Source organism: Bactrocera dorsalis, chromosome 1 (assembly GCF_023373825.1).
Source record: "Bactrocera dorsalis isolate Fly_Bdor chromosome 1, ASM2337382v1, whole genome shotgun sequence".
Lineage (NCBI taxonomy): Eukaryota > Metazoa > Arthropoda > Insecta > Diptera > Tephritidae > Bactrocera > Bactrocera dorsalis.
The window spans coordinates 95,478,840-95,504,064 of record NC_064303.1 but is presented as its reverse complement, the minus strand read 5'-3'; the positions used below and the strand labels follow the sequence as shown (position 1 = coordinate 95,504,064).

At 33.1% G+C, this 25,225-nt stretch overlaps 2 protein-coding genes across 2 annotated transcripts in view; one reads left to right on the top strand and one right to left on the bottom strand.

Annotated features, from left to right (window-relative positions):
• Nucleotides 1-21,401, top strand: part of LOC105228721 (protein peste) — a 44,282-nt gene extending 22,881 nt beyond the window's left edge. The window contains exons 2-7 of the mRNA XM_019991216.3: nt 16,263-16,552; nt 18,109-18,414; nt 18,489-18,704; nt 18,773-19,076; nt 19,137-19,413; nt 20,068-21,401. Coding sequence (XP_019846775.2) covers nt 16,409-16,552; nt 18,109-18,414; nt 18,489-18,704; nt 18,773-19,076; nt 19,137-19,413; nt 20,068-20,527 — 1,707 coding nt within the window. The 5' untranslated portion in view covers nt 16,263-16,408 and the 3' untranslated portion in view covers nt 20,528-21,401. The remainder of the gene's footprint in view (nt 1-16,262; nt 16,553-18,108; nt 18,415-18,488; nt 18,705-18,772; nt 19,077-19,136; nt 19,414-20,067) is intronic.
• A 2,387-nt stretch (nt 21,402-23,788) lies between these two features.
• LOC105228720 (PI-PLC X domain-containing protein 1) overlaps nt 23,789-25,225 on the bottom strand; it is a gene marked incomplete in the record, with an annotated part of 25,137 nt that continues 23,700 nt past the window's right edge. The window contains 3 exon segments of the mRNA XM_049456901.1: nt 23,789-24,433; nt 24,690-24,963; nt 25,044-25,146. Of these exon segments, the coding sequence (XP_049312858.1) occupies nt 24,193-24,433; nt 24,690-24,963; nt 25,044-25,146 (618 nt within the window).

Genomic DNA, 25,225 nt, shown 5'->3' with positions numbered 1-25,225 from the left:
ATTCCATTGTCCCAAAAGTTTGGTTTTGTAGCCAGCTTTTAACTATTTTGGCCGTGTGCTTCGGATCCCCGTCTTGCTGAAAAACAACTTCTTCGGTTGGATAAGCACTCTCGTCAACAAATTCTGGTAAATTTGTTTGTAGAATATTTAGGTAGTCCTCCTTCTTCATTATACCTTGGATTCTCACCAAAGGTCCAATGTTCCACCAAGTAAAACATCCCCACACCATTATACTGCCGCCACCATGTTTCATCGTTTCCTTCACATGGTGTTTTTGGATGCGCTCCTGCGGCCTATGCCAATAGTATTCCTTTCCATCAGACTGGTATCGGTTGACTTTAGTTTCGTCGCTCCAGATAACCCGTTTCCAGTCATCTACGGTCCAATTTTTATGGGTTTTACAGAAATGAAGGCGTCTTTTCACATTTCTATCGGAAAATGCTGGCTTTTTCTTTTTAACACTGGCTACTAAACCAATTCTATTTAATGCGCGTCTAACCGTCCAGGAACTGACATCCTTACCAATACTTTTTGCAGCATTTTTCGGGGTCTTGGTGTCCTTATTATGTAGCAAACGTTCAATCTGCCGGGCATCACCATCAGAAAGTAGTCTTGGTCGACCCCCTTGGTTATTATTGCAAGCTACATTTCGTCGTTTTTTTATATCATTTACCGTGGATTTACTTAAATTTAATTTTTCAGCAATTTTACGGCATGAATAATTATTTTGCAACAAATTTATCACATTGTTTTCAATATCAGTTGGCGTTTTTCTCATTTTTGAAGATCTTTTAATTTTTTATTTAAAAATCGTGTTAATCAATTCACAGGTCAAACAATAATGCACAATTAGAGCAATAAAGGCTTGATAACGAGACAACAAACAGAAAAAAAAACCAACGGGTTAAATACCGTTACATTTTAACAAAGCAATATCGTGATAATGTTTATTTCTTGTACTGTGCAAAAGTGTCCGAATAGTGAATTTTTTGTTTTTTTAATTTTTTTATTTTTTTGAAGCAATTTATATGAGTTTTTGTTTTTTATAATTTAGAATAATGTTCAATTAAATAAAAAAAATACATATATCTGATAATATACCTATATTTGTATTATTTTCATTACCTTACTTCCTTAGTGCAAAACATCCGGACAGTTTAGCTTCCCACTGTATATTTATAGTTCCGCTTGCACAGAGTCTTCTACATAAGTAAAATGCATTCATCTGATAGTTTTCCACGAATTTACGCGCAAATTAAATATAACAACAATTAAGTTACACTGCATTCATTCACTGCCAATGCCACGATATATGCTCGCCGCTAAGCGCCAAAGCATTAACCTTCAATTTGGCAGCGAGCTATGTAATAAACAGGGCGTCGCCAGCAGTGTTACCACGCGAGAAAAAAATTAATTAATAAATGCTTAAGATAGATCTAATGCAGTTATACTATATCCACTTAAAAGAGAAGCAGCAAGAATTAGTTATATAACTACATATATGTATGTGGTATATGCATATGAGAAATAATGGAGAAAATGAACACCAAAGCGGTACTTAAATAATTTGAACTTCAAAGGTTTATAGTAATTCCAAAATAATCCTTTTGACACCGAATTCACAATTCAGAAATATACTGGGAAACCAAAGATGTTTCTCACATTAACAGAATTAAAATTTAACGCCCACAAAAAGGTGGCCATGCTTGCTGTAAACTAGGGTACTTAAATTAATTCGAATAACCTAAAAACCGATCATTCGAAAGCCGGTAGAACTGTTCGTATGAATATTAACCGATTAAAACTAATCGAACTAATACGTATAATAGTTATATTGCGACTTCCTTCTATTCGAATAGTTGCTCTGCTGTGAGTATTTAAATAGATGAAAATTGTTTGAAACTCAAACATTCTTTGATTTTGCTTATTTTGAATTTATAACATCCCAATAGTACTGCAAAGTTTCTATAGACTTTTATATTTTATTTTATATTATTTTTTTATTTTTATTTTTTTGAACTAATCGTTTTACAAATTTTCAATATTGAATATTCAACTTTTTTCAATAAAAATAAAAAAAAATCATGAATGCTTACGAAAATATTCGTGTAGTTGACAGAGAATGGTTAAACAGAAATTCGAAAATGAGCAGTTAATCAAATAGCCGAAGACTTACGACTATTCGAATACTAGGAACCGAAAATTATTAATCGCATAATACACCAGCTGCTAATTCGGTTAGCCCATTAGTTTAATATCAAAAGCTTTACTTTTTTAGCTTCACATTTTATTTTAAAAAATCCATTCACTCATCTATTTTACTAGTAGCTCGTAGTTTTCTTGATCTCACTAATTTATGGTATAAAAAAATATTTCAAAGCTCGAAAGAGATAATAATTATTGTAATAATATTAAAGATTCTGAACCAAACTAATTTTAATATATATGCGATCGTAATTCAGCAGCATTCGTCTATATGTATTTCGATTTATTTTGTATAAAGTGAATTTATGATTCTCAATAAATAATAGATATTAAAAATTTTAAAGCGGAAATATTCATAAATATTACAGTGTTAGAGGAAAATGTTTAGTAATTATTACCCAAAGGTTGCCGATGCACAATTTTGTATAATGTATAAAAGAAATTTAGAAATTTTGACTTACCGGTATATCTTAAGATCTTAATAATTATTAAAATAAATTCAATATGTTTATGGTAGCAATTTCAAACCTGGAAAATGAAGAAAAATTATAGGTTAAAAAGAAAAGTATTATATTTACAAGTTAATCTCTTATACTTAAATTAAATTTATTTCATAGCTAAGGAAAGTAGAGTCTGACAAAGCGCTGTAGAGCAAGAAAAAAAATATTTTGATTCTTAACACTCCAGTGGTCGCGCCCCTTTTTGTGCCGTTAGTAGTCGCGCGTACTACATGTGTAGAACATTTTAGACATAAGGGTTTGAAACGAAATATTTGTAAATAAAAAAATTTGTTTTAATAATAATAAGTAACAGTTTATTATAAAACCAAATCAACCAAAAAATATTCATTTTAAACATATTAGGAACTTAAAATCAGACTTCTTGCGAATAGTTATTCGTAAAACGTAAAAGTATATACACAAGTGGTCTACTATTGTAAATAGTACGCGCGACTACTGGAGTGTTAATAGGTTACACTGGTTTCCTCGGGTAAAAAACAGACTTTTTCAACAATTTTTTTCTCATATAAAAGATGAAATATTTTATCAGAATTTTTTATTGTTACAAACACACATTATTAACAAAATAATTCTGAATTGTTTGAAAAATAATTTAAAACTCGTCCATAGCGACGCCACTTTCAGTGACCCCTCGGAAAAAATATGCGTCCGCGTTAGCAGGATAACTCTTTTCAGGATCATCTAAAGTGAAAAAATACGTGTTTTAGTTAAAGTCTTAACTTAAAACTTGAACGAAGGGAAAAAATAACTAAAAATTGGATTTTTGGCAGAATTTTTTACAAAAAAATGAAAAGTTCAGTTAGTCGTAATCGAATAAAAAATCTTTCGGCCAAGTCTTTAAGAATTGTATCTCAAAGACCTGTATAAAATTTCATAAAGATTGGTTAAGTAGTTCTCGAGAAATCTTACCAACCGACTTCTAAAACACAGTTTCGAGGAAAGCACGTTCAAAGATGGCGCACTTAGTCTAGTTCAAGTCACAAGTTCTCAAGGCTTTATCTCCGAAACTATTACTCGGATCAACTTGAAAATTTAAGAACATATTCTAGAGGTCTTGCAGATTTAATAAGACAATAAAAATATTTGATTTTTTTAAACCCGTAAACCCATTCTCCAATTTTTGAAACTACTCTTATAAAGCCCTGCCCTAACATCATGGTTGGAGAAATGGACTGTTTGTAACGCATTTACTCAGTGAGTTATCGCACCTTTAGTGATTTTCTATGTAACCGTTATATGGCAAGTGGGCGTGTTTATTATCTGATTTTACCCATTTGAAGAGGTAATAAAATGATTTCTTCTCAGCAAGTTTTAGTTGATATAGATTTATTGGTTTTGAAGATATTTATGTACATTAAACCATTACGAGTCCGGGTTACGGACACTTTTAAACAATTTTAGTCCCCAAATATCCCACGGTACGAAATTACTGTTTTGTATCTTAATTTAGTGCTTAGTTATGGTACTTTATATGTTTTCGTTTTGTGGGCGTGGCAGTTGTTCGATTACACTAATCTGCTATACCAACCTGCCTTGGGTGCCAAGGAATATATCTGTATGTACCAAGTTTCCACACAATATCTTAATTTTTACTCCACTTATTGCTTGCACAATAGACGGACGGACAGACAGTCACTCGGAAATCAACTCGCTTCGGCATCCTTACCATTTACATAGTGTACCATGTATGCATATGCACATTTTAATACATTTTGAGAACTCCAAAATGATTAATATAATCAAAATAAGAGGATACAGTAATAATCTTAATCCCATCATAGCACCATCTCCCTTAGGAAAATTCACATTTTCCCTACAGGGTATTTGCACATGAAAACTTGCACTAAATGTCATTGGCAAAAATGATGCAATTTTTTGCCGGCTGTAATTGTTTTTATTCACGTGCCGGTTTGTTGTGAATACAAAAATACCTACATACATAAATATCTACAAGCTAATCTATATGTGCATATAAACTAAGAAGCAACAAACCACAAAAATGTACATATGTATATATATTTTGAGAAGCACTTATTTTTAACTAATGTATGTGCACATATGCGTGTGTGCAGTGGCTATGGAAGTGCCCCATTGGCGAAAATTTTCGAATTTCAAGTGAATTGGCTGAAATTAGTTTGAGCTAAATCTTAGCGCGTCACAAGTAGTTACATATATACACAAATACCTACATGCATCCGTAGGAATTTATAAATATTACAGCTGACATACTTCTGGGTGTGTTCATTTATATATTTTTGACATTGTATGGAACTCAGTTTGGATTTTTTCAATTTAAATATCTTGCTTCAGGCATTTTTAATTTCACCACTGGCATTGAGTCATTGTTGAATTTGGGGGTGAGTAGTAGTATAAAGAAATTGGGTCGCCATAGTTTTGACTTTTACATTGAATTTGTAATACATTACATATGTATATACATATATATATACAAGTATATACTTAAACGAATTTAAAAGTGAAAATATACAAATTCTGCCAAATTTATAATTTTACTTTATGTAGTTGCTATCTAATTATCGTCACGTTACTACCGTAGTACTCTCAATATCGAATTTGATCAGGTAAATATTGGGTAGTCGAAAAAGTCATTTCGTATTTTTTATCAATTTTTACTTAACCATTGAGCCATGGTTGTGCTACACGAGCTGATACAGCATCGTTTCCGTAAACTTCAGAAATTTCACTGGTGGTTTGCGTGGCATCCTTTTTTATAAAATATTTCAAAATATAGCGAATTCCTTTATTATTTTCACTAATTTTTTAACAGCTGTAACTTTTTTTCAACTTCCTCAAATTTTAGTTTTTTTTGGATAAATGAAGCTTAAAATCTCACCTTTCCAACACTATATGGTATGACACAATGTGATTGGTAGCAACTGGAAATATACGACTGCAACGAAAACTATTGACAAAATACGAAAAGACTTTTTCGACTACCCAATAAAAATGTTATGCGAATATAAAAAAGGTTGTAATAATCTAGAATTTGATGTTGAGCCTATAATAAGTTAAATAAACTAAATTGAAGACACTTTTAAAACACATCATTTAGTCGAAGAGTTAATAATGTGAAAAGAAGTGAAACTTTGGGATCACACTGCAAAGGAAATTGGTTGAACTTCCCTGCAGCACAACCCAGAAACTTATGCAGGAAGTAATTTTCATTCATCAAACAAATCTTAATCGTCTTCGTTTTCATGATTTTTATTCCGAAATATTATTGACAGAGGCAGGTTATCCTGTAAGAGTACTTTTTACGAAATTTTAAACTTTTTCGTTAGTATTTTTTCTTGCGAAATTCACCCCATTATAATGACTGTAAATTATAAATATTTTTAAAAATAGTAATCGTAATGGAGAACATTTAAATATTGAAATAATTGTCGATAAAGGACTTAAATGTTTTGATTAACGACTATATAAACTAGAACTAGTCCCTCAGTAATTTTCTAATTTTTTTCATTAAAAATTAAATTTTAATTTTTTACAAATTAAAAATATATTATATAAAATATATATACATATGTATACATGAATTGGTCATCATATACATATATAATGCATTATTTACAACCCTGATATCACTACAATACTAGTATACAGTTGAGCTTCCCGAACTCGACACAAGTATCCACAAATCTGAGTTAGAAATTTTCATTGAATGTAAAATTTTTTTACAAAGCTTTAATATATATTTCTACATAGTTTTATTTATTTGCTTTGCATAAAGTTTTCCGCTTACATACATAAAACATGTTTTCTGTAATTTTTCGCTGAAAATATATTTTTTGCTTATTTGTTTTAGTGATAAGAGATTCTAATCTGTTTAGTGCCTTGTAGTGATAGTCAATTAAATTATTGTTTATATTTTAAAGGGAATTAAAAAATTGCAAAGGAATTTTAGGACGGTTGGATAAGTTCTTCTTTAGAATCCTCATGTTTTTCCATGTCGTTGGGTCTGAAATATTCGGCTCTGCAATATTATGTTATAAATCAGGCTGAGCCTCATCTTATTATCCATGTCAATATAATCTTTTACTTTTAATTAGAAAGGATAAATACGCGGATCTACGTGAGCAAAGTGGGACTTCCCCGAAAAATGCCACTTAGAGAATCACGTGTCAATTTAAAAGTTCGATTAATGGAAGGAAATTTGAATAAAACTTGACTTTTATTCAAAAATTCAATTCGGAACTTCGAGTTAAGTAAGTTCGATTAATGGAAGGAAATTTGAATAAAACTTGACTTTTATTCAAAAATTCAATTCGGAACTTCGAGTTAAGTAAGTTTGAGAAAGTTCAACCGTATGTGCTTGAGTATCTTCGTTTTGGATATTGTTGAACTCCCCGCTTCAATTGAAATAACATTACGTATACGCCCCAAACACCTGTATTACCACGCATGTACATATGAGAGTCATTCCATCCAAATATACTTTAAAAATTTTTTCCGTAAAAAAGATTTTTTTGATTCTTTGAGGTAAAATATTAGACACGTATTTTTTCGACTTAATTTGAAAAATTTTGGAATTATGAATTTTCAAAATTTCAAAGTTCGAAAAAAGCTTTCTAGCAAAGTCTATGAATGATTAGCTTTTTTAATAAGGCATAAAAATTAAAAATAGAAATTCTTAATGGGAATAAAAATTAACATATTGTATTGTATTTCATGCATTTCTTAGTCAACGCCGTAAATCTTTACAATGAATTGGTCATACCTTGCAAATCATATAATATAAATTAGCTTTAATAAAATTGGCTATATTGTAAATAGATAGTTTTCAAAATTGAATTACAACCATATTCACTGCAAACTATACTAGTACTAAAGTTTAGCTAAAAAAATATGAATATTCATTAGATGAAGTCATATTAGCGCAATTTTATTATATAATACATTCAATATATATTTAAACTATTGCCAAACCGTAATTAATGCTTACTAACTTAATGATATATTTGGTCTGGTTGAAGATAAAATTATACCAAATTGTCACATATTATCAACTATTGAAATTATTGAGTATTACTTTCGCAATCTTCCACAAGTACTTAGAAAACATGCAAATAGTACTTTAGCATACAGTTTTCATGTTAGAAACTGAATTTGATGATTTTATAAAGTCATTTCCATATTCCATATATTACGAGTAGATATATATACAGTTGGGTTGTATGTATGCTCGGGAGTAAGAAATAATAAATATCGCAAATTAATGTGTTGGAGTATCGCATTACTTCAACGATCAATTATTGACTACTCAACTCACATACTTATATACAAATTTGAATATGCAATTGCAGATTTATCTGTTTTAAGTGCCTTGCAAGTTGTTATAGCGCACTCTGCGGCCAATGCGTGTTGTTGTCTAAGCAACTAATAAAATTTTGTCGCTAACTAGGTGGGCGGCCGGAAAACGAACTTTGTGTTGACAAGATATTCAATTTTTATAGGTGGTTCCATTTGGGTTGTGGGTCGAGATGTTTACAGAGTATTTAAGTAATAAAAATGTATTAATAAATGATGATAATTTTTTAAGAAATATATCGGAATACTGACAGATTATCGATTTTAGAAATTCTTTTGATGATTTTGGGCAATTGTAATATTGTCATTTTTTACTTGGTCGATTCTATTGGTGAGTGTAAAATTGACTGTTTATATGCCTAAAAGTCAGCTAACCTTACTTATGAAGAAAGGAAACTATTTATCGATAAATCCGTGAAACCACTCAAAATTTGTGATCTTTGTTGAAGTTAAAGAAAATAAGTACAGTTTTTACATCAGCATTTCAAGCTGAGACATTAACGAATTTCAAGATCATGAAGTACATTGTTGAATACAAAAAACTCTTACGTGTCCTCATCAGGTTAGGGTTAGGTTAAGAGATCGATTCTAACAGGGATCTCATTTGGACAGCTAAGAACGCCGATACGTTGTGGTACCCAAAAACTTTTATATACTGGCTCATAAAAACATTTCAAATCGGAGTGCTTTTTGCCTCCCACAAATTTGTTGAGACGACTAATGTCACTTTCAGCTATGTCTTCTAGTTTGCCGAACCAGAAACTACCGAGATGGGTCAGCCTGAGTCAAGCAAAGGTTATACAATGGAGATGAAAAAGCGTGCACCTCATCATCAACCATAAAACTTTGACAAGTAGCGCCCGATAAGTTTTTAAGCCTTACCGTAAGAGTGCCTATTGGACAGTGTCTAGTAAGAGCTCCTACAATGGCGGCAAGATTAACTTTGCTCTGGACAAGTAGTTCAGTAAATCTCTTGAGTACTACCCAAGGGCAGAAGGACTCGCAATCGCATATGAAATGCTAAGCCAGTGCTAGAACTCAAGATGCCAAAGAGATCCAACTCGGTTTCATTCCGATGTGAGCGGGTTAAAGGGTACCCCTCTTCATCTGTTGATAAATCATTATAATTTATATAACTCTTCACCGTTATGACCTTAGTTCCGCCCTGCTTTTTTCTAAGTAGATTGAGGACAACTGCATTAATAAGACATCAACGTAACGGCGTTCTTCTTGGCAACCCCTTTATTTGATTGCGTTTGACAAATCTCTGCTTTTGTTGTACAATAATTGTCAGTTACTAATATACATCTATCATATTCCCGAAAATTCTTACAAAATATGTGACGCAAGTTTAATATGAGCGCACTTCAACTTAAGATTTGTCGACGAAGACTTGTAGAATTGTTTATTTTATGTAATTTGGTCTCGCTTGCCTTCTTCCTACTACTCTTCGCGTGAATTACGTGCCTTTTTATTAACATACAAATGATAGTAAAGTGCAGAAGCAATGAAAGGCAGTGCTAATTCTCTTTACCTATTCTTTTTTTTGACTTTGTAAAAAGATACATACCCTCATGTTAATTCAAAGCAAGATGCAAATGCCATGCGAGCTTATAGGAGATTACATATGTATATACAATATAGGTGTGTAAATTTAGAGCTATCACAACGGCTACTACTATACTTATGTAGATGATTTTGTGTAGATATTGTGTTGTGGGGGAAAGAATTTACGGAAGATTTGACAAATTGGAGTTTTCCTGGCGCTCTAGTTCTTGAGTGGAAATGATTTGAGTTTAAGTAGAAAGAAATAAAGGAAACGCTAACTTATGGAAGTAATATTATTGGAAGAGCTTTAGTGAAAGCAAAAATATTTGAAAAGTGAAGGGAAACCATTATCAGAAAAGTGGATTGTTTTATAGCGGCTGATGGATCATTTGGATAGCATTTTTTGTGTGCAGGATCCCCGATTATTCATAAAAAAAGTATTTTTTTTAATAAAATCTGTTTTAAAGATACATAGATACAGAAGCTACACCGTCAGTACTGATTCAAAATTATATAATTTTTATTTTACATAAACATATACAACAAAAAATACGTAAATTTCAAACAAATTCAATCAACTATATGCCTACATAAATACTCAAAAGTCGCAGAGTCAAAGTTCAATATTTAATTAAATCATTTATTAAATGTCGACTACACACTGTCCAATAAGTGAGTGCGTTCAGCGCATAAAATGGGCTACATACAAGTGTATGTACGTACAATCATAACGTGCGAATCCAATAAGATGAGAAAAAATGTCAAAGACCCTGCAGTGGCACAGAGAGTAAAAGAAGCTCACGGGGTCAATTGATATATTCAATTTCGCGCGGAATGAAATAATAAATTATATATGTATGAGTACGTGTATGGCGCAACATGCGTACACACCTACAGTGGTAGTCAAAATTTTTGGAATAAAAAATAGGAAATATTTGGTTTGAGAGCTATCTCAGGTTAGTGGAAGTTTTGTGCGCTTTTACTTGTGAGAATGTTAACACTTTACGTATTAACGGTAAAAAATACTTAGTATAATGGTTATATCGCGATCTCACATAAAATCGAAGACAGTTTTTATTGAAACCATTAATAGTTTGAAGATACATAGGTTATGTTAGGTTAGATTATACTGGCCGGCTATCACGCCGTACATAGATCTACTAATTCTTAGTAATGCCAGATGGAGGTGGATGAAGAATTCGTCACACAGGACGTCAAAGTTTTTTGCAAACTTTAAAAGCGACTTGATGTCTACGTTTGATACTTCGTCCAGTACTTTGAACTCCGAAGCTCGCAGATACTTGAGTCGAGTTAAAGATAGTGCTGGATAAAGGCATATGTCCAGCGGCTCTCTCATGTTAACTTATCTGCACTTTCAGCTTCTATCGTTATCCCTATGCCCATTCGTGTGTGATACCAATAGGTTGTATTTAAGGCATCCATCTCGACATAATCCGCCTGTCAGCTTTTTCGTTAATTTCTTTTTATATCGTTCATAGTTACTTCCGTATTTTCTGTATTCAGTCGGTAGCCAGACGGTTGGCGCTTTTGGCAATCTCATCAGCTGCTTCGTTTCCCGGAAATGTGCCCTGGAACTCAGTATGTATGCAGCCGCTATATCTACTGTTTCTTTGCTTAATTGCTGTCTGGCTATCGACATATATATTTATCCTTTTTACGTTATTTCCTGCGTTGTTAGCTACCTCGGCCACTTTCCCAACTGCAAATACTTCCGCATGGAAAATCATGCAGTGATCCGGAATCTTAAAGGCTCACCTGAGATCTAGCTCCGAGCCCTTTAGATCCCACTACATTGCCCCTTTTGGATCCATCTGTCTAGATATTTTTAGTTAGTTCCACTTTGTTTATAGATAGTTTAAATAATTTTTTTCTGCGGTCTATTTTTATGTTTAGCAAAAAACCTCCTCATTTTCAAAACCTTTCACCGCCCAGGGCGTTTATCGCATTCCAAGCTAAAATCACCATCCTGGATAATGATCAAGTTGCGCCATCTCTTGGCAAATCTCACGAATGTAGAATGCAGTTATAGATCCAATAGTACATATAATAAAAGAAAATTATAGAAAAAAGTTTTGCAGTCAAAAAAAGAAAGGCTTTTTTCTCTCTTCTTTCGATAAACTATATTGTAGTCAAAGGAGTCTCTAATCTGAAATGCTCCTCATATATCCCAAAATTGTTAAAATAAGTAGACAAATAATAGGAAATTGAAATATATGGTATTGTCGCAAGCCGTTCTAGTCTGCTGACCCCCACTGTCTATTCAAGCACATCAAATTCTAGCCAAATTGACGCAACTTATATACTTGCTGATATATAACTACCCACATCTTTACATATCGGCATATCACGTCATGTCAAACGAGCAGCTGTGTCGTATCGCGTTCATGCCCATTAGCAACCGGCTACCATTCTCATGCGCGTTGCCTACGTTGCGCTTATGACGCGCCGCCTATGATGTTGCAATCGTGAGACATTAAATATTTAAATTTTATTTGCATTTGGAGGAAATTTAATGATTCAACAATAGCAAATACATATTATTCGAGTAATCGCCATAAAAATGCCAATAATAATACAATTGCACTAAATATTGTATTTGTCGCGTTAAATGGTAATTATTATATTACAAATATAATTTACTCAAGTCTGTAGGTATTTATGTAGGTGACTGGATTAAATTGTACTGAACTGATGTGTGAAATCAAATAAATAAAATGCGGATATGCGTGTTCTCGTTAGATAAGATAAGACAGCACAATGTAAAATTATAATATAATAAAAATTTTTTTTGTTGCATACATTTTTTAAATAATGATGTATGTATTTATATATTTTGTTATTGAAACTCAGTATTCATGTTTGCTAGGTTCAATAAACCATTATAAGTTAATTCACGCTGTCCAACAGGTGTCCCATTTGGTATTTGGTATCAAATTTAGCTTATCGAGATTACTTCTAATATTACGCAAATGGAAAATGTGCGTTTGAAAAAATTTCGATTCGCTTTTATACCCTTAACAGATTTCGTTAAAGTTAAATCTAGTAATTAATCAAAAGAATAAAAAATATTTTCTTTTCGAGAAGAAATCTTTGATCCCTAAGTTTTCAAGGAAGTTTGTATAGTTTGTTTTTCGATATCTTCAAGAAATTTGGCATTCTTGCAAGTTATTTAGATCGGTTCACTATAGTTTGTAGCTGCTATAAAATCAAGTTTCAGTATGGAGAACTTTTTGTTTTATGAGGGTATTAGAGCTTAGGTGCAACTTATGCTAACATTTTTTATTGTTTCTTATTTTGTTTTTGCTAAAATCGGTTTTAATTGCCTTGCACCCAAACCTATCAGCTTATCAAGCGCCTATCGATAATTTGAAAGTTGCTTTTATGCACTTTAATCTCAAATTTATTGCAACACGTTTTATAAATGCCTTGGAAATTCTTAACAATGCAAATAAAATATGTGACTATAGATAATAAACTATGAATATTTATATACTTGGGTATGTACTTGTATAGTATAAGGAATTTCTTTCGCTTGGTTCTCATAAATCTGTTCGCTCATACTCAATATATCGATAATTATACGCGCACTTTAAAACTCTTCAAAGCTTTGCCTTGTAGTTTGACATTCAGAAATAAGCCACCATTCTTCTTACCATAATAATCTTTGGGTAACAGCCTGTTATATTGATAAGTCAAAAAAGTCTTTTCGTATTTCTAATCAAATTTTTTGGACAACCCAATATGAAAAAAACCCCAAAACTATCGGGAATAACATGTTATCTTTCGAAAAGTCTCCAAAGCTAACGAGAACATCAATCAATTTAAGAAGATACGTTCCGATAGAATTATTTATCTGTGTTACTGATAATCAAGTTTCATATACAAATCATACAGGTACTTTCCCGGTTGTTAGTAAATACCTTATTTGTACTCTAACCAAAATATAGGGTAGTCGAAAAAGTATTTTCGTATTTCTAATCAAACTTCAACTTATTTTGTTTTATATTTATAATGAACTTTAATGAATCAAATATGTACCATTTTGATCGACCACTTTTTGGCATTTTCCGCTAGAAACATTATTCCATCTGTGTGAAACTTTTCTGGTTACTCGGCGAAAAATTGAGACAAGTAATTTTCACAGGCTTCTCTTGAAGCCAACTTTACTCCATAAAGGAAGTTCGGCATTGACCGAAACAAATGGTAGTCCGATGGTGCAAGGTCAGGGCTATATGGTACACGCATCAAAACTTCGCAGCCAAGCTCTCCCAGTTTTTACCGGGTCATCAAATATTTGTGTCAAATAGGCGTTGTCCTGAAGGAAGATCAGTTCTGGCCGTTTTTTCGATTTCTTCAATCTCATCAGTTGTTGATAGTAAAATGTAGGATTAATCGTTCGACCTTCTTTTCCAATCCCACCAAACACCCAGCATAACTTTTCGAGACGTCAATCCTGCTTCGCGACCATTTGTTGAGCTTCATCACGCTTGGACCATGATGTTTTTCGCACATTATTGTCGTTTTTGATCCACTTTTCGTCTCCTGTTACCGTTCGCTTCAGAAATGGTTAGATTTCATTTCGTTTCAGCAAAGATTCCCTGATGTAAATTCGGTCCATTAAATTTTTCACAGACAATTCTTTTTGTAGCTATAAGGCTATAGGCCCGATGCTACGCCATGAAATTGTACTTCAAAGCATTATATTGCTGCATCCATGCATCAGTTTGAACACCTTTCATAACTTTTCCTATTTGAACACACTCTGTTTATGTTTGTTTTGTCAGTATCAATTCTCTAGCTTTTTTCATTCACTTATCAAATTATTGTTCGTAGTATTATTTTTATTATTATTTATGCGATTTCACCTTTGATTTTCTTACGAAAAAATCAGATCGGATCACTATAGCATATGTATAGCTATGATACTAACTGAACGATCGAAATCAAGCGCTTGCAGGGAAAATTTTGTTATTTGCCGAGATATCTTCAAGAAATTTGGCGTTCATTTCTCCTAAGTCAATAATACAATACATATTAAATTGTTCCGAAGAAACTGCTATATATGTATGTATATACAAACTAACCGATCAAAATCAAGAAAAAGATCTTTTTATGGCTTTGGTGCAAACAAAGGTAATGTTTTTTCTTTTTTTCATAGAATTTCGCATGAAATAATATAGATTAATATATGAAACAAAATAAACCAGCTTTAGACTTCAACTTCTTACGCTTATATCCACACATACTCATCATTAATATATGCCATACGAGCATACCAATGTTCATGTAATATTTAATTAACTTAACTCGTGGAAAAAGGAACTGTCAATCTTCTAAAATTGATCTAAGCTTGCCGCTAATTTCACGAATATGATGAAAGACATGCGATTGCGCGATTGCTTAATGCTTGCGTTTTTAAAGAAGTTCAGTGCATTAGGTCAAATTAATCATAGAAATCAGTGACCCACTTTTGTGAGTTCTTTTTTCCATATGATTCATTTTACAATGCAATAAGTATAAATATATTAGCATCCCAAGTATTGTGTTACTAACATTCGAGGGGATAAAAATCTTTTATGTCTTCTAATATGGTATAAATATGAGTGGTTAGCAGATGGTAGAGTGCGAGGAATGCTGATGGAGTTCATTTAAAATTCTGAGAAACATTCTCGTAAGCTTGCATGCGATTCGTTAACTAATTAATTAGTTAAAATAATATTTTACATGAGTAATAATTTCAAATAACTTTTTAGAAGTTGGTTGTTGTATCGAAGACCGGCAGATGCACCACATATGTTACTATGTAATGGGTCTCAGTTCACATATAAGTTATATAATATATTAATTTAAACCTGGATCCATCTGTTCTTAATCGTTCGTTTACCACAGAACCGTTAAAATTCCTGGATTTGTCAAATATCTTTTAGGTAGCGTGAAAAAATTATTTTTAATAGCGGCTGATTCCCGTCAGCTAACCTCCTCATATATTTACAACAAGAAAAAGCTGCTCATAAAGTATATGAGCAAATTTTTAAAGGGGTTTTTAAAAGTTTTGATAGTAAATCTCTTTATTTTTTCACCCTCCAGTCGTCACACAGCTTGAAAAAATCGTCAGATTTGCACTTAGAGAGAGCAAAGCTCACAAAATTGCCGCTTTTTACCAGAAGATATGACTTTAGATGAAAGGAATGTGTAGAATCCACAAAATAACACTTGGCAGCGAAACATAACAATGTTCTAGGAAGGAAGGGGTACTACCGATAGTAAATGGTAGGTTGATATTGAAGCGGTATATAATTGTTAGAAAGAAATATGTGTCTCCCCAATTGCATAGGTCATAGACCATAATTCTGAAAGTCTGATTTATGAAGAAATTACTATAGATAATAGTCTTCTTGAAGGTAGTTTTGGTATATTAATAGTGCAGCTTATCATCGAAAGAAATTAAATCACACAGGATTACAATGGTTCAATAAAGTATGATGTAACGTAGAGAGGGAACTAGGCGATAGGCGATATTTCTGTATTTTTATGACTATTAACACATTTTCTTCATTATTAATCGGTCATTAAGTCTATACAGTCGTTTGTTTATTTCTTCAAATTATTGACAAATATTTCTTTTTTCTCTTCTTGCAGATTTTCCTACAACACAGACTGCTTCCCTTTAATATTGAAATAACCTAAAAAAGTGAAGAATTTTCCATAGTATTTAACGGTGCTAACTAGGAAATCGTTTTATAAACAATCTAACATCAAATACTACTAAGACAGATTTTTTCAAAATGCCTAAAAAAACAAACAGTTTGCAAAAATGGCGCCAAAGTAATCGCAAAGTTATTATTGGTCTTTGTGGATTCTGTTTGGGCATTTTTGGCGTGTTATGTGGCATGTTTTGGGAGCAAATCTTCAACAGCATAATGGAAAAGGTAAGTAATACAATATTACTGAGGTATATGCTACGTACATATATATCAACTATAGTGTACACATTTGAAAAAAAAAATACTTATAACTTGCTAACAAGCATTTCCTCCTAATTTAGTTGATTAAAAATCGTTCGTGTTCTTTTTTTTTTTTGTTTGAGAATTTAATATTGCCGTTTAATCTTTGATTGACCTTTCATTCAAACCAATTGACCGCGTAATACATGCTAAAAGCCGCACGAGACTTTGAAACACGTGTGCACGTTTATACTGTTTTACTGAGGTATTGATGGCAGGGAAATCAGCGAGCTCAATACTTTTCTGAACATTGAATAAAAAGGCAATGTTCTGAGATTTAAAATTTTATAAAGAAAAGTTCATTGTGCGAAAGTTTACAACAGAGAAGTTTGACTACATTGGTAGTTTAAGCTATGATTGACCTTTCAATAGAACCAATTGATATTATTAACCCGAATAAATCATGCAAAGAGCCCGCACGAGACTTTGAGACACGTGTGCACGTTTTGAAAAGCTTATTGAGAAAGCAATTACTCTTACAACATTTGTGCCTTGAGTTTATTTGTAGCTAATTCTTGTATTAATTATGTCATCGAAATGTTACATATGAATGTTTGTATGAATATAGTAGATATAAATTAACTGAACACGTTAAACGACTTTTGTAAAAGCTGTTCTTGCAAATATAAAATATTTTTATTTTTTATAATATGCCAAGCATTTGACTTAAGATTTTACACTAAATTCAACAACAGATTTTATTCTAAATGAGTCAAATATTACTTGAATGAGGTTAAGATATTTAGCCCACTCGCAGTCGTGTGTTACATATTGTGTGGAATATGACAGTTGGCTCGTGAGTTTCATTTCTACATTTTAAGAATCGGAATTCCATACCTCTTCAAAAGAAATTCTAACTAAAATCCTACATCTGGGAGTCTTCGCTGATACAAAGGATAACTTTCCTTTCTATAATGGATTTCCTATTACTAAAAACAGCCTTAGTTTCGGCAAAACGTTGACATAGACCACATTACTTCTTTACTGACACGTCCTTCATCAGATGTTGTCATCGTCCATGCCTCTGCAACATATAGAAAGACAGACGGGGATGATAAGTGACTTGTAGAATTTGACCTTTGTTTGTCGAGAGAGGACTTTGCTTTTCAATTGCCTACTTAGTCCGAAGTAGCACCTGTTGGCAAGAGTTATTCTGCTTTGGATTTCCAGGCTGACGTTGTTGTTGGTGTTAATGCTGGTTACAAAATAGGCAAAATTATCTACGACTTGGAAATTATGACTGTTCACAGTGACGTGGGAGCGAATGCGGCGATATTTCGTGCCACCCGTTGGCAAGAGTTATTCTGCTTTGGATTTCGAGGCTGAAGTCCCAAAATTGATCACTGCAGAAAGCCCGTCCCTTCTTCCAACTCTTTAACACTTCTTAACATTAGTGGATCTGTCATTATATAACATATACATATATTTTTGTATTACATGTATTAATAACATCATTCATTTTCATCCTATCCCATTCATAGGAAATGACCCTACGACCCGACTCACAGGTCTACGACAAATGGAAAACTCCACCAATGGCTTTAAGTTTAGATGTTTACTTTTTCAATTGGACAAATCCAGAAGATTTCAAAAATCTCACTACGAAACCGAATTTAGTGCAGTTGGGTCCCTATCGATTCACAGAGAAACAAGATAAAGTCGATATCAAATGGAATCCGGAAAACGCCTCAGTGACATATAGGAGAAAGAGTGATTTCTATTTTGATGAGGAAGGTAGCAATGGAAGCTTAGATGATACGATAGTCACATTGAATGCTGTGGCATTGGTGAGTGGATATTCAATATTCATAGCCTAAACATTTATTTAATTCATATATGATATTCATAAAAATATCCACAGTCCGCCGCCGGTAAGGCCAAACGTTGGGGCAGTGTGCGCCGCAATTTAGTCGATGTAGGTTTGAAGTTATATGGTCAGGAACTGTCTATAACTCGCTCAGTCGATGAAATGCTCTTCACCGGCTATAGTGACGATATGTTGGAAATGGCACGTGCTATGCCACTTTTCGGCAAGGATGTTGAAGTGCCGTTCGATAGATTTGGCTGGTTTTATACGGTGAGTTGGGTATAATAATTAACTTTTATGACAATTATGCTAATAGTTTCGTCTTATTATCAACACAGCGTAATGGCAGCGCCGATTTAACTGGTGTTTTCAATGTTTATACTGGCGCTGATGACATTTCGAAAATCGGTCAAATGCACAATTGGAACTTTAAAGAGCACACCGGGTTCTTTCAATCAACTTGTGGTTTAATTAATGGCTCAGCAGGTGAATTTCATCCACCATACTTGAAGGAGAATGGTAGCGTTGCGCTTTTCACGCCCGATATGTGTCGTACAGTGCCATTGGATTATACAGGAACCGCAGAGATTGAAGGCATTCGTGGTTTCAAGTACAGTGGTGGCGCGCGTTCCATTGATAACGGTATAGACGTGCGCTTATATCCTACGTGAGACAAGTAATATGCAAATATCTATTTTGCAGGCACCCTCTATCCCGAGAATAGTTGTTTCTGTGGTGGTGAATGTGTTCCTTCGGGGGTTATGAATATTTCTTCGTGTCGTTTTGGTTCGCCCGTATTCATGTCATATCCACATTTCTACAATGCTGATCCATATTATGTGGAACAAGTCGATGGCATGGCGCCGGAGCAGGATAAGCATGAGTTCTACATGGTGTTGGAGCCACGCACCGGTGTTGCTTTGGAGGTAGCTGCGCGTTTCCAAGTCAACATGCTTGTTGAACCGATTAATGGAATAACGTGAGTATATTTTAAGCATAATTATAAGAGATAACTGCTATATAAAACAAAATTTTGGAGCTCATCAAAACATACATATATGAATGTAACTGGCGGCGAGTCTTCACCAGATACCACTACATATTATAATCAAATAAATCCTTTCACTAGTTATAAGTTCAGAAAAACTAGTAAGTTTAGTAGAATTAGACTCTACGTCTTAGAAAGTCTGGTCACAGCTTTCAACTAGACGAAAGGTTACATTATGAATAGACACTTCAATGAATGCAAAGCCTGAAAGCCCTGAACTTACAGGTCCAGAAAAACTAGTAAGTTTAGTATAATTACATAGTACCTTCGTCTTAGAAAGACTGGTCGCAACTTTCATATAGACGAAAGTTTAGATTATGAATAGATACTGCTATGAATGTGTAGTTTGCATGAGCGGAGCCTCACTAATCAATCTACTTCTAGCAATCTATCCAATGAGATACAAAACTTTACGAACAAAAAATTGATTTTAAGAGATATATGGCTCACACGACAAGTTAGTACTTGTAAGACAAAGATACAGCGATAAGATATACCAAATAGTCCTATTTCTTTAAAAAATCTTTTTTCGACGCATATATTCCACTTAATTACTATTTTTTTCATAATTTCCTTCCATTTCAGTTTGTACGAGAAAGTGCCACGCGTCTTCTTCCCACTCATCTGGTTCGAGCAGAAGGTACGCATAACACCCGAACTAGCCGCCGATTTAAAGATGTTACCGCAAATACTCATAGGCGGACAAATATTCGCTTGCGTCTGCTTTGGCATTGGTCTAATATTGCTCTGTTGGTATCCCATTGAAATTCTTTGTACACGTCAGCGTTCTGTCGATCTCAAAACTATGCCAACAGCTGTTGAAAACGGCAAGAAAACAACAATATTCTCCAGTGTCGAGGAACTCAAAAATCGACCGATACCTAATGTTGTTGTAAACAACAAAACGCTTGATAGTTCACCTCTATTGGATCGTACGAATGGCAAGCCGGTTACGGTAGTGCCAAAGTCGGAGACAAATGAAAGTGTTGCCACCACAACAACAGCCACAAATTGTAGCGTCATTAGCGACAATGTAAAGGAATAATACCTTGGGTATAAATTCGTAATACAACTCATTTTGGAAGCAACCAAATTATACGTCCTATTGTATGCCTTTTTTATAGAATGTAGTTAAGTGCTTTGTAAATTCGATATAGTGTTGTAAGTACAATTTTTGGCCTAGCAACAGAAACTGTTATTCCATTTTGTATTTAAAAAATGCCGTTAGAATATTAAGTACAATTATACAACATACTATTTACAAATTATAAATGGAATACTCTAGTTAACTAATTGTAATCTGCAACGTTGAGTGTAAAAGTAAAGTAATCGGAGCATAGCACTGCGAAATGGTGCTAGCGAAGCATTTTTTCTACGAAAATCTCTCCTAGGACAAAGAGCGTTCACTCTTTACGCTCTGTAGAGCTATGCGTGTCCCGCTCAGCCTTACAAGAAACGTTCACTATACGTATAAATATCTATATCGTAATCTACACTTAAAATAACATGAACAATATAGAATTTAAGTAGATATTACCGATATAACATGGCATAATATAGTATGATAATGTCAAATGTTTTTTTTATAGTAATGTCAATGGGCATCGATCAGGCATTAGTTGTAGTAATATTAGCAAGTAGTTAGTTTTTTATACACAAATTACACAACTTAGCAACAAAAACAAGATGTGATAAACCAAATGTCCAGGAAAAAGATGGCCTCAATCAAAACCAGATATTAATTATCATAAGTTTATTAGTATACATACATATATAATATGACAGAGAAAAACGCATTGAAAATTTTTATCTAAGTAATTTTGTATTTTTATAAATGATAAAATACTATTTTTATATGCATAGTGATACCAAAATTGTACTACTCAAAATAAAAACTAGTAATAAAAATCATAAAAAAATGCGTAATGTTAACAGAAAAAACATAAAAGCATAAAACATAAAGACACTGCAAGAATAAAATAATTCAACATTCCTTATTTAGTTTCAACTCTCAATCTAGTATAAATAAAACACATGCAATTATAGCTAAGAAATTATGTGGTTTTTCTAAACTCAAATCATTATAAACTAGTTTAATCGGGTCCAAAAAATCTCAACAATAAAATCCCATCCTATTTATATCTGTTATGTTTGAACGAGTTGATTTTATGAAATTATCTTCCATTCGTGGTATTTTTTAAACTATTTGATAAGTTATTTGCTCATACATTTTATTCAAAATTTCTTTGAAATAAAAATTGAAAAAATAAAAGTCATGACTTTTTTTTAACCTACGTACTCGTATGTATATGACACCGCTATCAAATCAAATTTGACTCGGACAAAAAAAAAACCAAAAAACTACATTTCCACAGCTTTCAGTAAAATCTTCATTATCGCCTTCAAAATTGGTTTCTGAGCCAATATGCTACTGTGATCACATTGAAAGATGAATTTTGTCCATTTCTTTTCCTTCAAAGTAATCCCCTCTCATTGTAATACACTTATGCCAACGAATTTTCCAGTCATCATAGCACTTGGAAAAATCCTCGTCGTCGGAGTGGTCATGTGAATTTACTGAATAGCCAGAAGTTACACGAAGGTAAATCAGGCGAATGCGGTGGTTGCGGCACGATATTAGTTGAAAATGTGGCGAAATGATCACGAATAACCAATGCAGTATGGGATGGTGCTTTATCGCATTTGCCAATAAATTCAGACATAGTAAGAATCGAAGAATTCACTTTTAGAGCCTCACAAAACGATGCGTATCTCAAATAATAATGAATATAAGAAGAATACATGACGTGGACTGTTCAATCTGAAAATCAATAAAACCTCCCTCTGAATGAACAACGCAAAACGGCTTCGATTCGCGGAAGAATACATGACGTGCACTGTTCAATCTGACACTCGACTTAATGATTGACTCTCAGTTATCTTTTCTGATGAAAAACGTTTTAATATAGATGACTCTGATGGCTTTCAATACTATTACCACGATTTGCGGAAAGATGAGCTAAAGATGGAGTCATTATGGGGGGTGCCATCATGTTTTATGGCACAACTGACTTGATTTTTATCGATCAGAAGATGAACGGCGATCACTTCAAAATATTGTTGGAGCCCGTATTTCCAAAATTTCTATCATCATTACTAAACCTAATGACCAGTGGTGTATATAAAAAGCTGTATCTTCGTTGTATGAGGTAGTTAACAAGATCTCATAGTTAAAAATAAAAAAAATGAGCCAAGTGGGCTTCTGCTTTAACCACTAAGTTCATTAACTTTCTTGTTGTTGCGTAAACTCGAAGTCTCCGATGAGCTATAGATAATAGAATAGTGTTGGGTAGCCGGCTATATAGATAGAGAAAGTAACAAAAAAATGCAAGAGTTAATTCACTCAGGCGCTGTCGGGAATGGTGTCTTCATAGACTTATCAAGATCGTTGAAACGTTGCTTTAGGAAATGGATCCAAGGAGAATACCTCCAACTTCTTTGGAACAGTTGGATATTAGGTAATATAACTAGAAAACGAAAATCGGAATGAACTTAGACGTTGAAAACAAGCCGGTAAATAGGCTTTTATCAATAAGATAATAAAATAATACACTATTCGAGGATACGAGTATTAAATTATATCCCGTTTTACACAAACTGAACGATAAAAATCAAATTCTTATATGGAAAACTTTTTTATTTGACGAGTTATCTTCACGAAAATTGACATCGGTTTTTGAAGCATATTTCTCGATCGGTCCACTATACCATATAGCTGCCATACAAATAGAATGGTCGAAATCAATTCCTTGTATGGAAACTTCTTTATAACAATGTGAAGGGTATTCTAGGTGCGGTATAACCGACATTAATATTTTTTTCTTGTTTCAAAGTCAATTTAGAGACTGCAGAAGCTGAAGGTTATACAATTCTATTATGAGAGAACTCTCTCGGAGTGCAATATTTCTTATTTTTGGTTACAACCGATTACCAAAATCACACTATTTGAAACTATTATAGTAGTTTTTTAAATGTTTAGCAACGACTTCTGTGTAGATATTGTATATCAGGTAAGACCGATATGGGATCTTATAACTATAAAGTGTAATGTAATAAATTATGAATAAGTAGAGATAAAAAAAATATTAAAAATAACGAGACACTATTTAATTCATCTATGATAAGTATTTTACACAGTGCGTTAAATGGAAAATTTTGAAAAAAACAAACGTACGAATTGGCGACAAACTCCATTTTAGTTGTCACATAATTTTATTCATTTATAATATATACCACAATGTAAACATTTTTTATTTTAAAATAAAAATTGCCATTGCTTAATAAAACAGAAAAAAAAACATTAATATTCCATACGATCTGTATAGTTTTTTTTTAAATTTTTTGTTCAATATAAAATTTGTAAAAAATTATAATCATAATTACTAATATATCTAACTTCTTAAATATAAAACTTTGGCTTAATTTTATTTTACAAAAATTCTCAATAATTTGAAAAATACATTTTTTTCTTTCACTGACCGAGAAAAGAGAATATCTTGGTGAGATATTTTCTGTTGGCTTTTTTATTTTTATATTTTAAGAAAAAGTTTTGAAATAAAATTTGTATTCTAAGAAAATGCAGTATAAACTAAGGCGAATTTAGAATTCTCATTTACATATAGATATTTCTATGTAAATTCACTTCTACGCCTAATAGTACACTACTTTACGTTTATTCCATTCGAGTGCGATGTCCATTAGGCTGGTGCCACGAATGAAATCAACCGCAACAATATTCGCATTTGCGCCCAATTCGTCGCGATAAAGTTCTGAAATACGCCAATTGCCTTGATCGGCCATTTTTCGCAGTCCACCATATTTATCGAGTATAACACCCCACGTGTCGGGTGTCAGTTCTGCCATATCAGCAATGGGTCGGCTTGATAGGCGTCTGCAAGGAATGGAGAGTTATTATTAAAAATCCTCATAGGAATTATAATTATAATAAATTAATACAGGTAATGATCGAATGACTAGTAAAAATTTGGATTTTTAACAATATGGCTTAAAAAAATAGTTTCTTTTTTGTGAAAAATTTACTCTTCAGAATTTTGAAATTCAGCTATCCATTGCTGAAGCCCCTAAAATTTATGTTACGTTAAGTCTTAAATTTATTTATGTTTAAGCCAACTTTAAGATCCACTTACGAAACATCAAAGTTGTTAATTGAACGTAAGTACTTCTCCAGCTTTGGCCATGTTTGCACATTGCCCCAACGTTGCTCCACCGAACGAAATACTGTATTTGGAAATTCAGCCACTACTTGGCCCTTATCATAAGCCAAAATGACGTTCTGTTGTCTTGACCAAATATCGTTTAATGTGGCGCGCCATGACGCTGAAGGATGCACGATAACATCGCCGAATTGCTGCTGCAAGAAACTGACCAGCAGCCGATGAACGCCAAGACCTTTACCGAAACCTGCAATTAAATATAGGTATGTTAAAGAGTTACTAAATCCTTAAATATGACTAGAAACAAGCGTTTCGAAATTTACTCACCAACCGGAAACTCTTTCAAACCGAATATCACAATCTCATTTGTCTCCAAGACGAACTCTTTAACTTGCTCAATAATTTCCGCTAGAGGACGCTGTCGTGTAACACCGTGATTAATGTAGAAACGCTCGGGCGTATTGCGATAATAACCGACGCGTATATCCAAATAACGCACTCCATGCAAC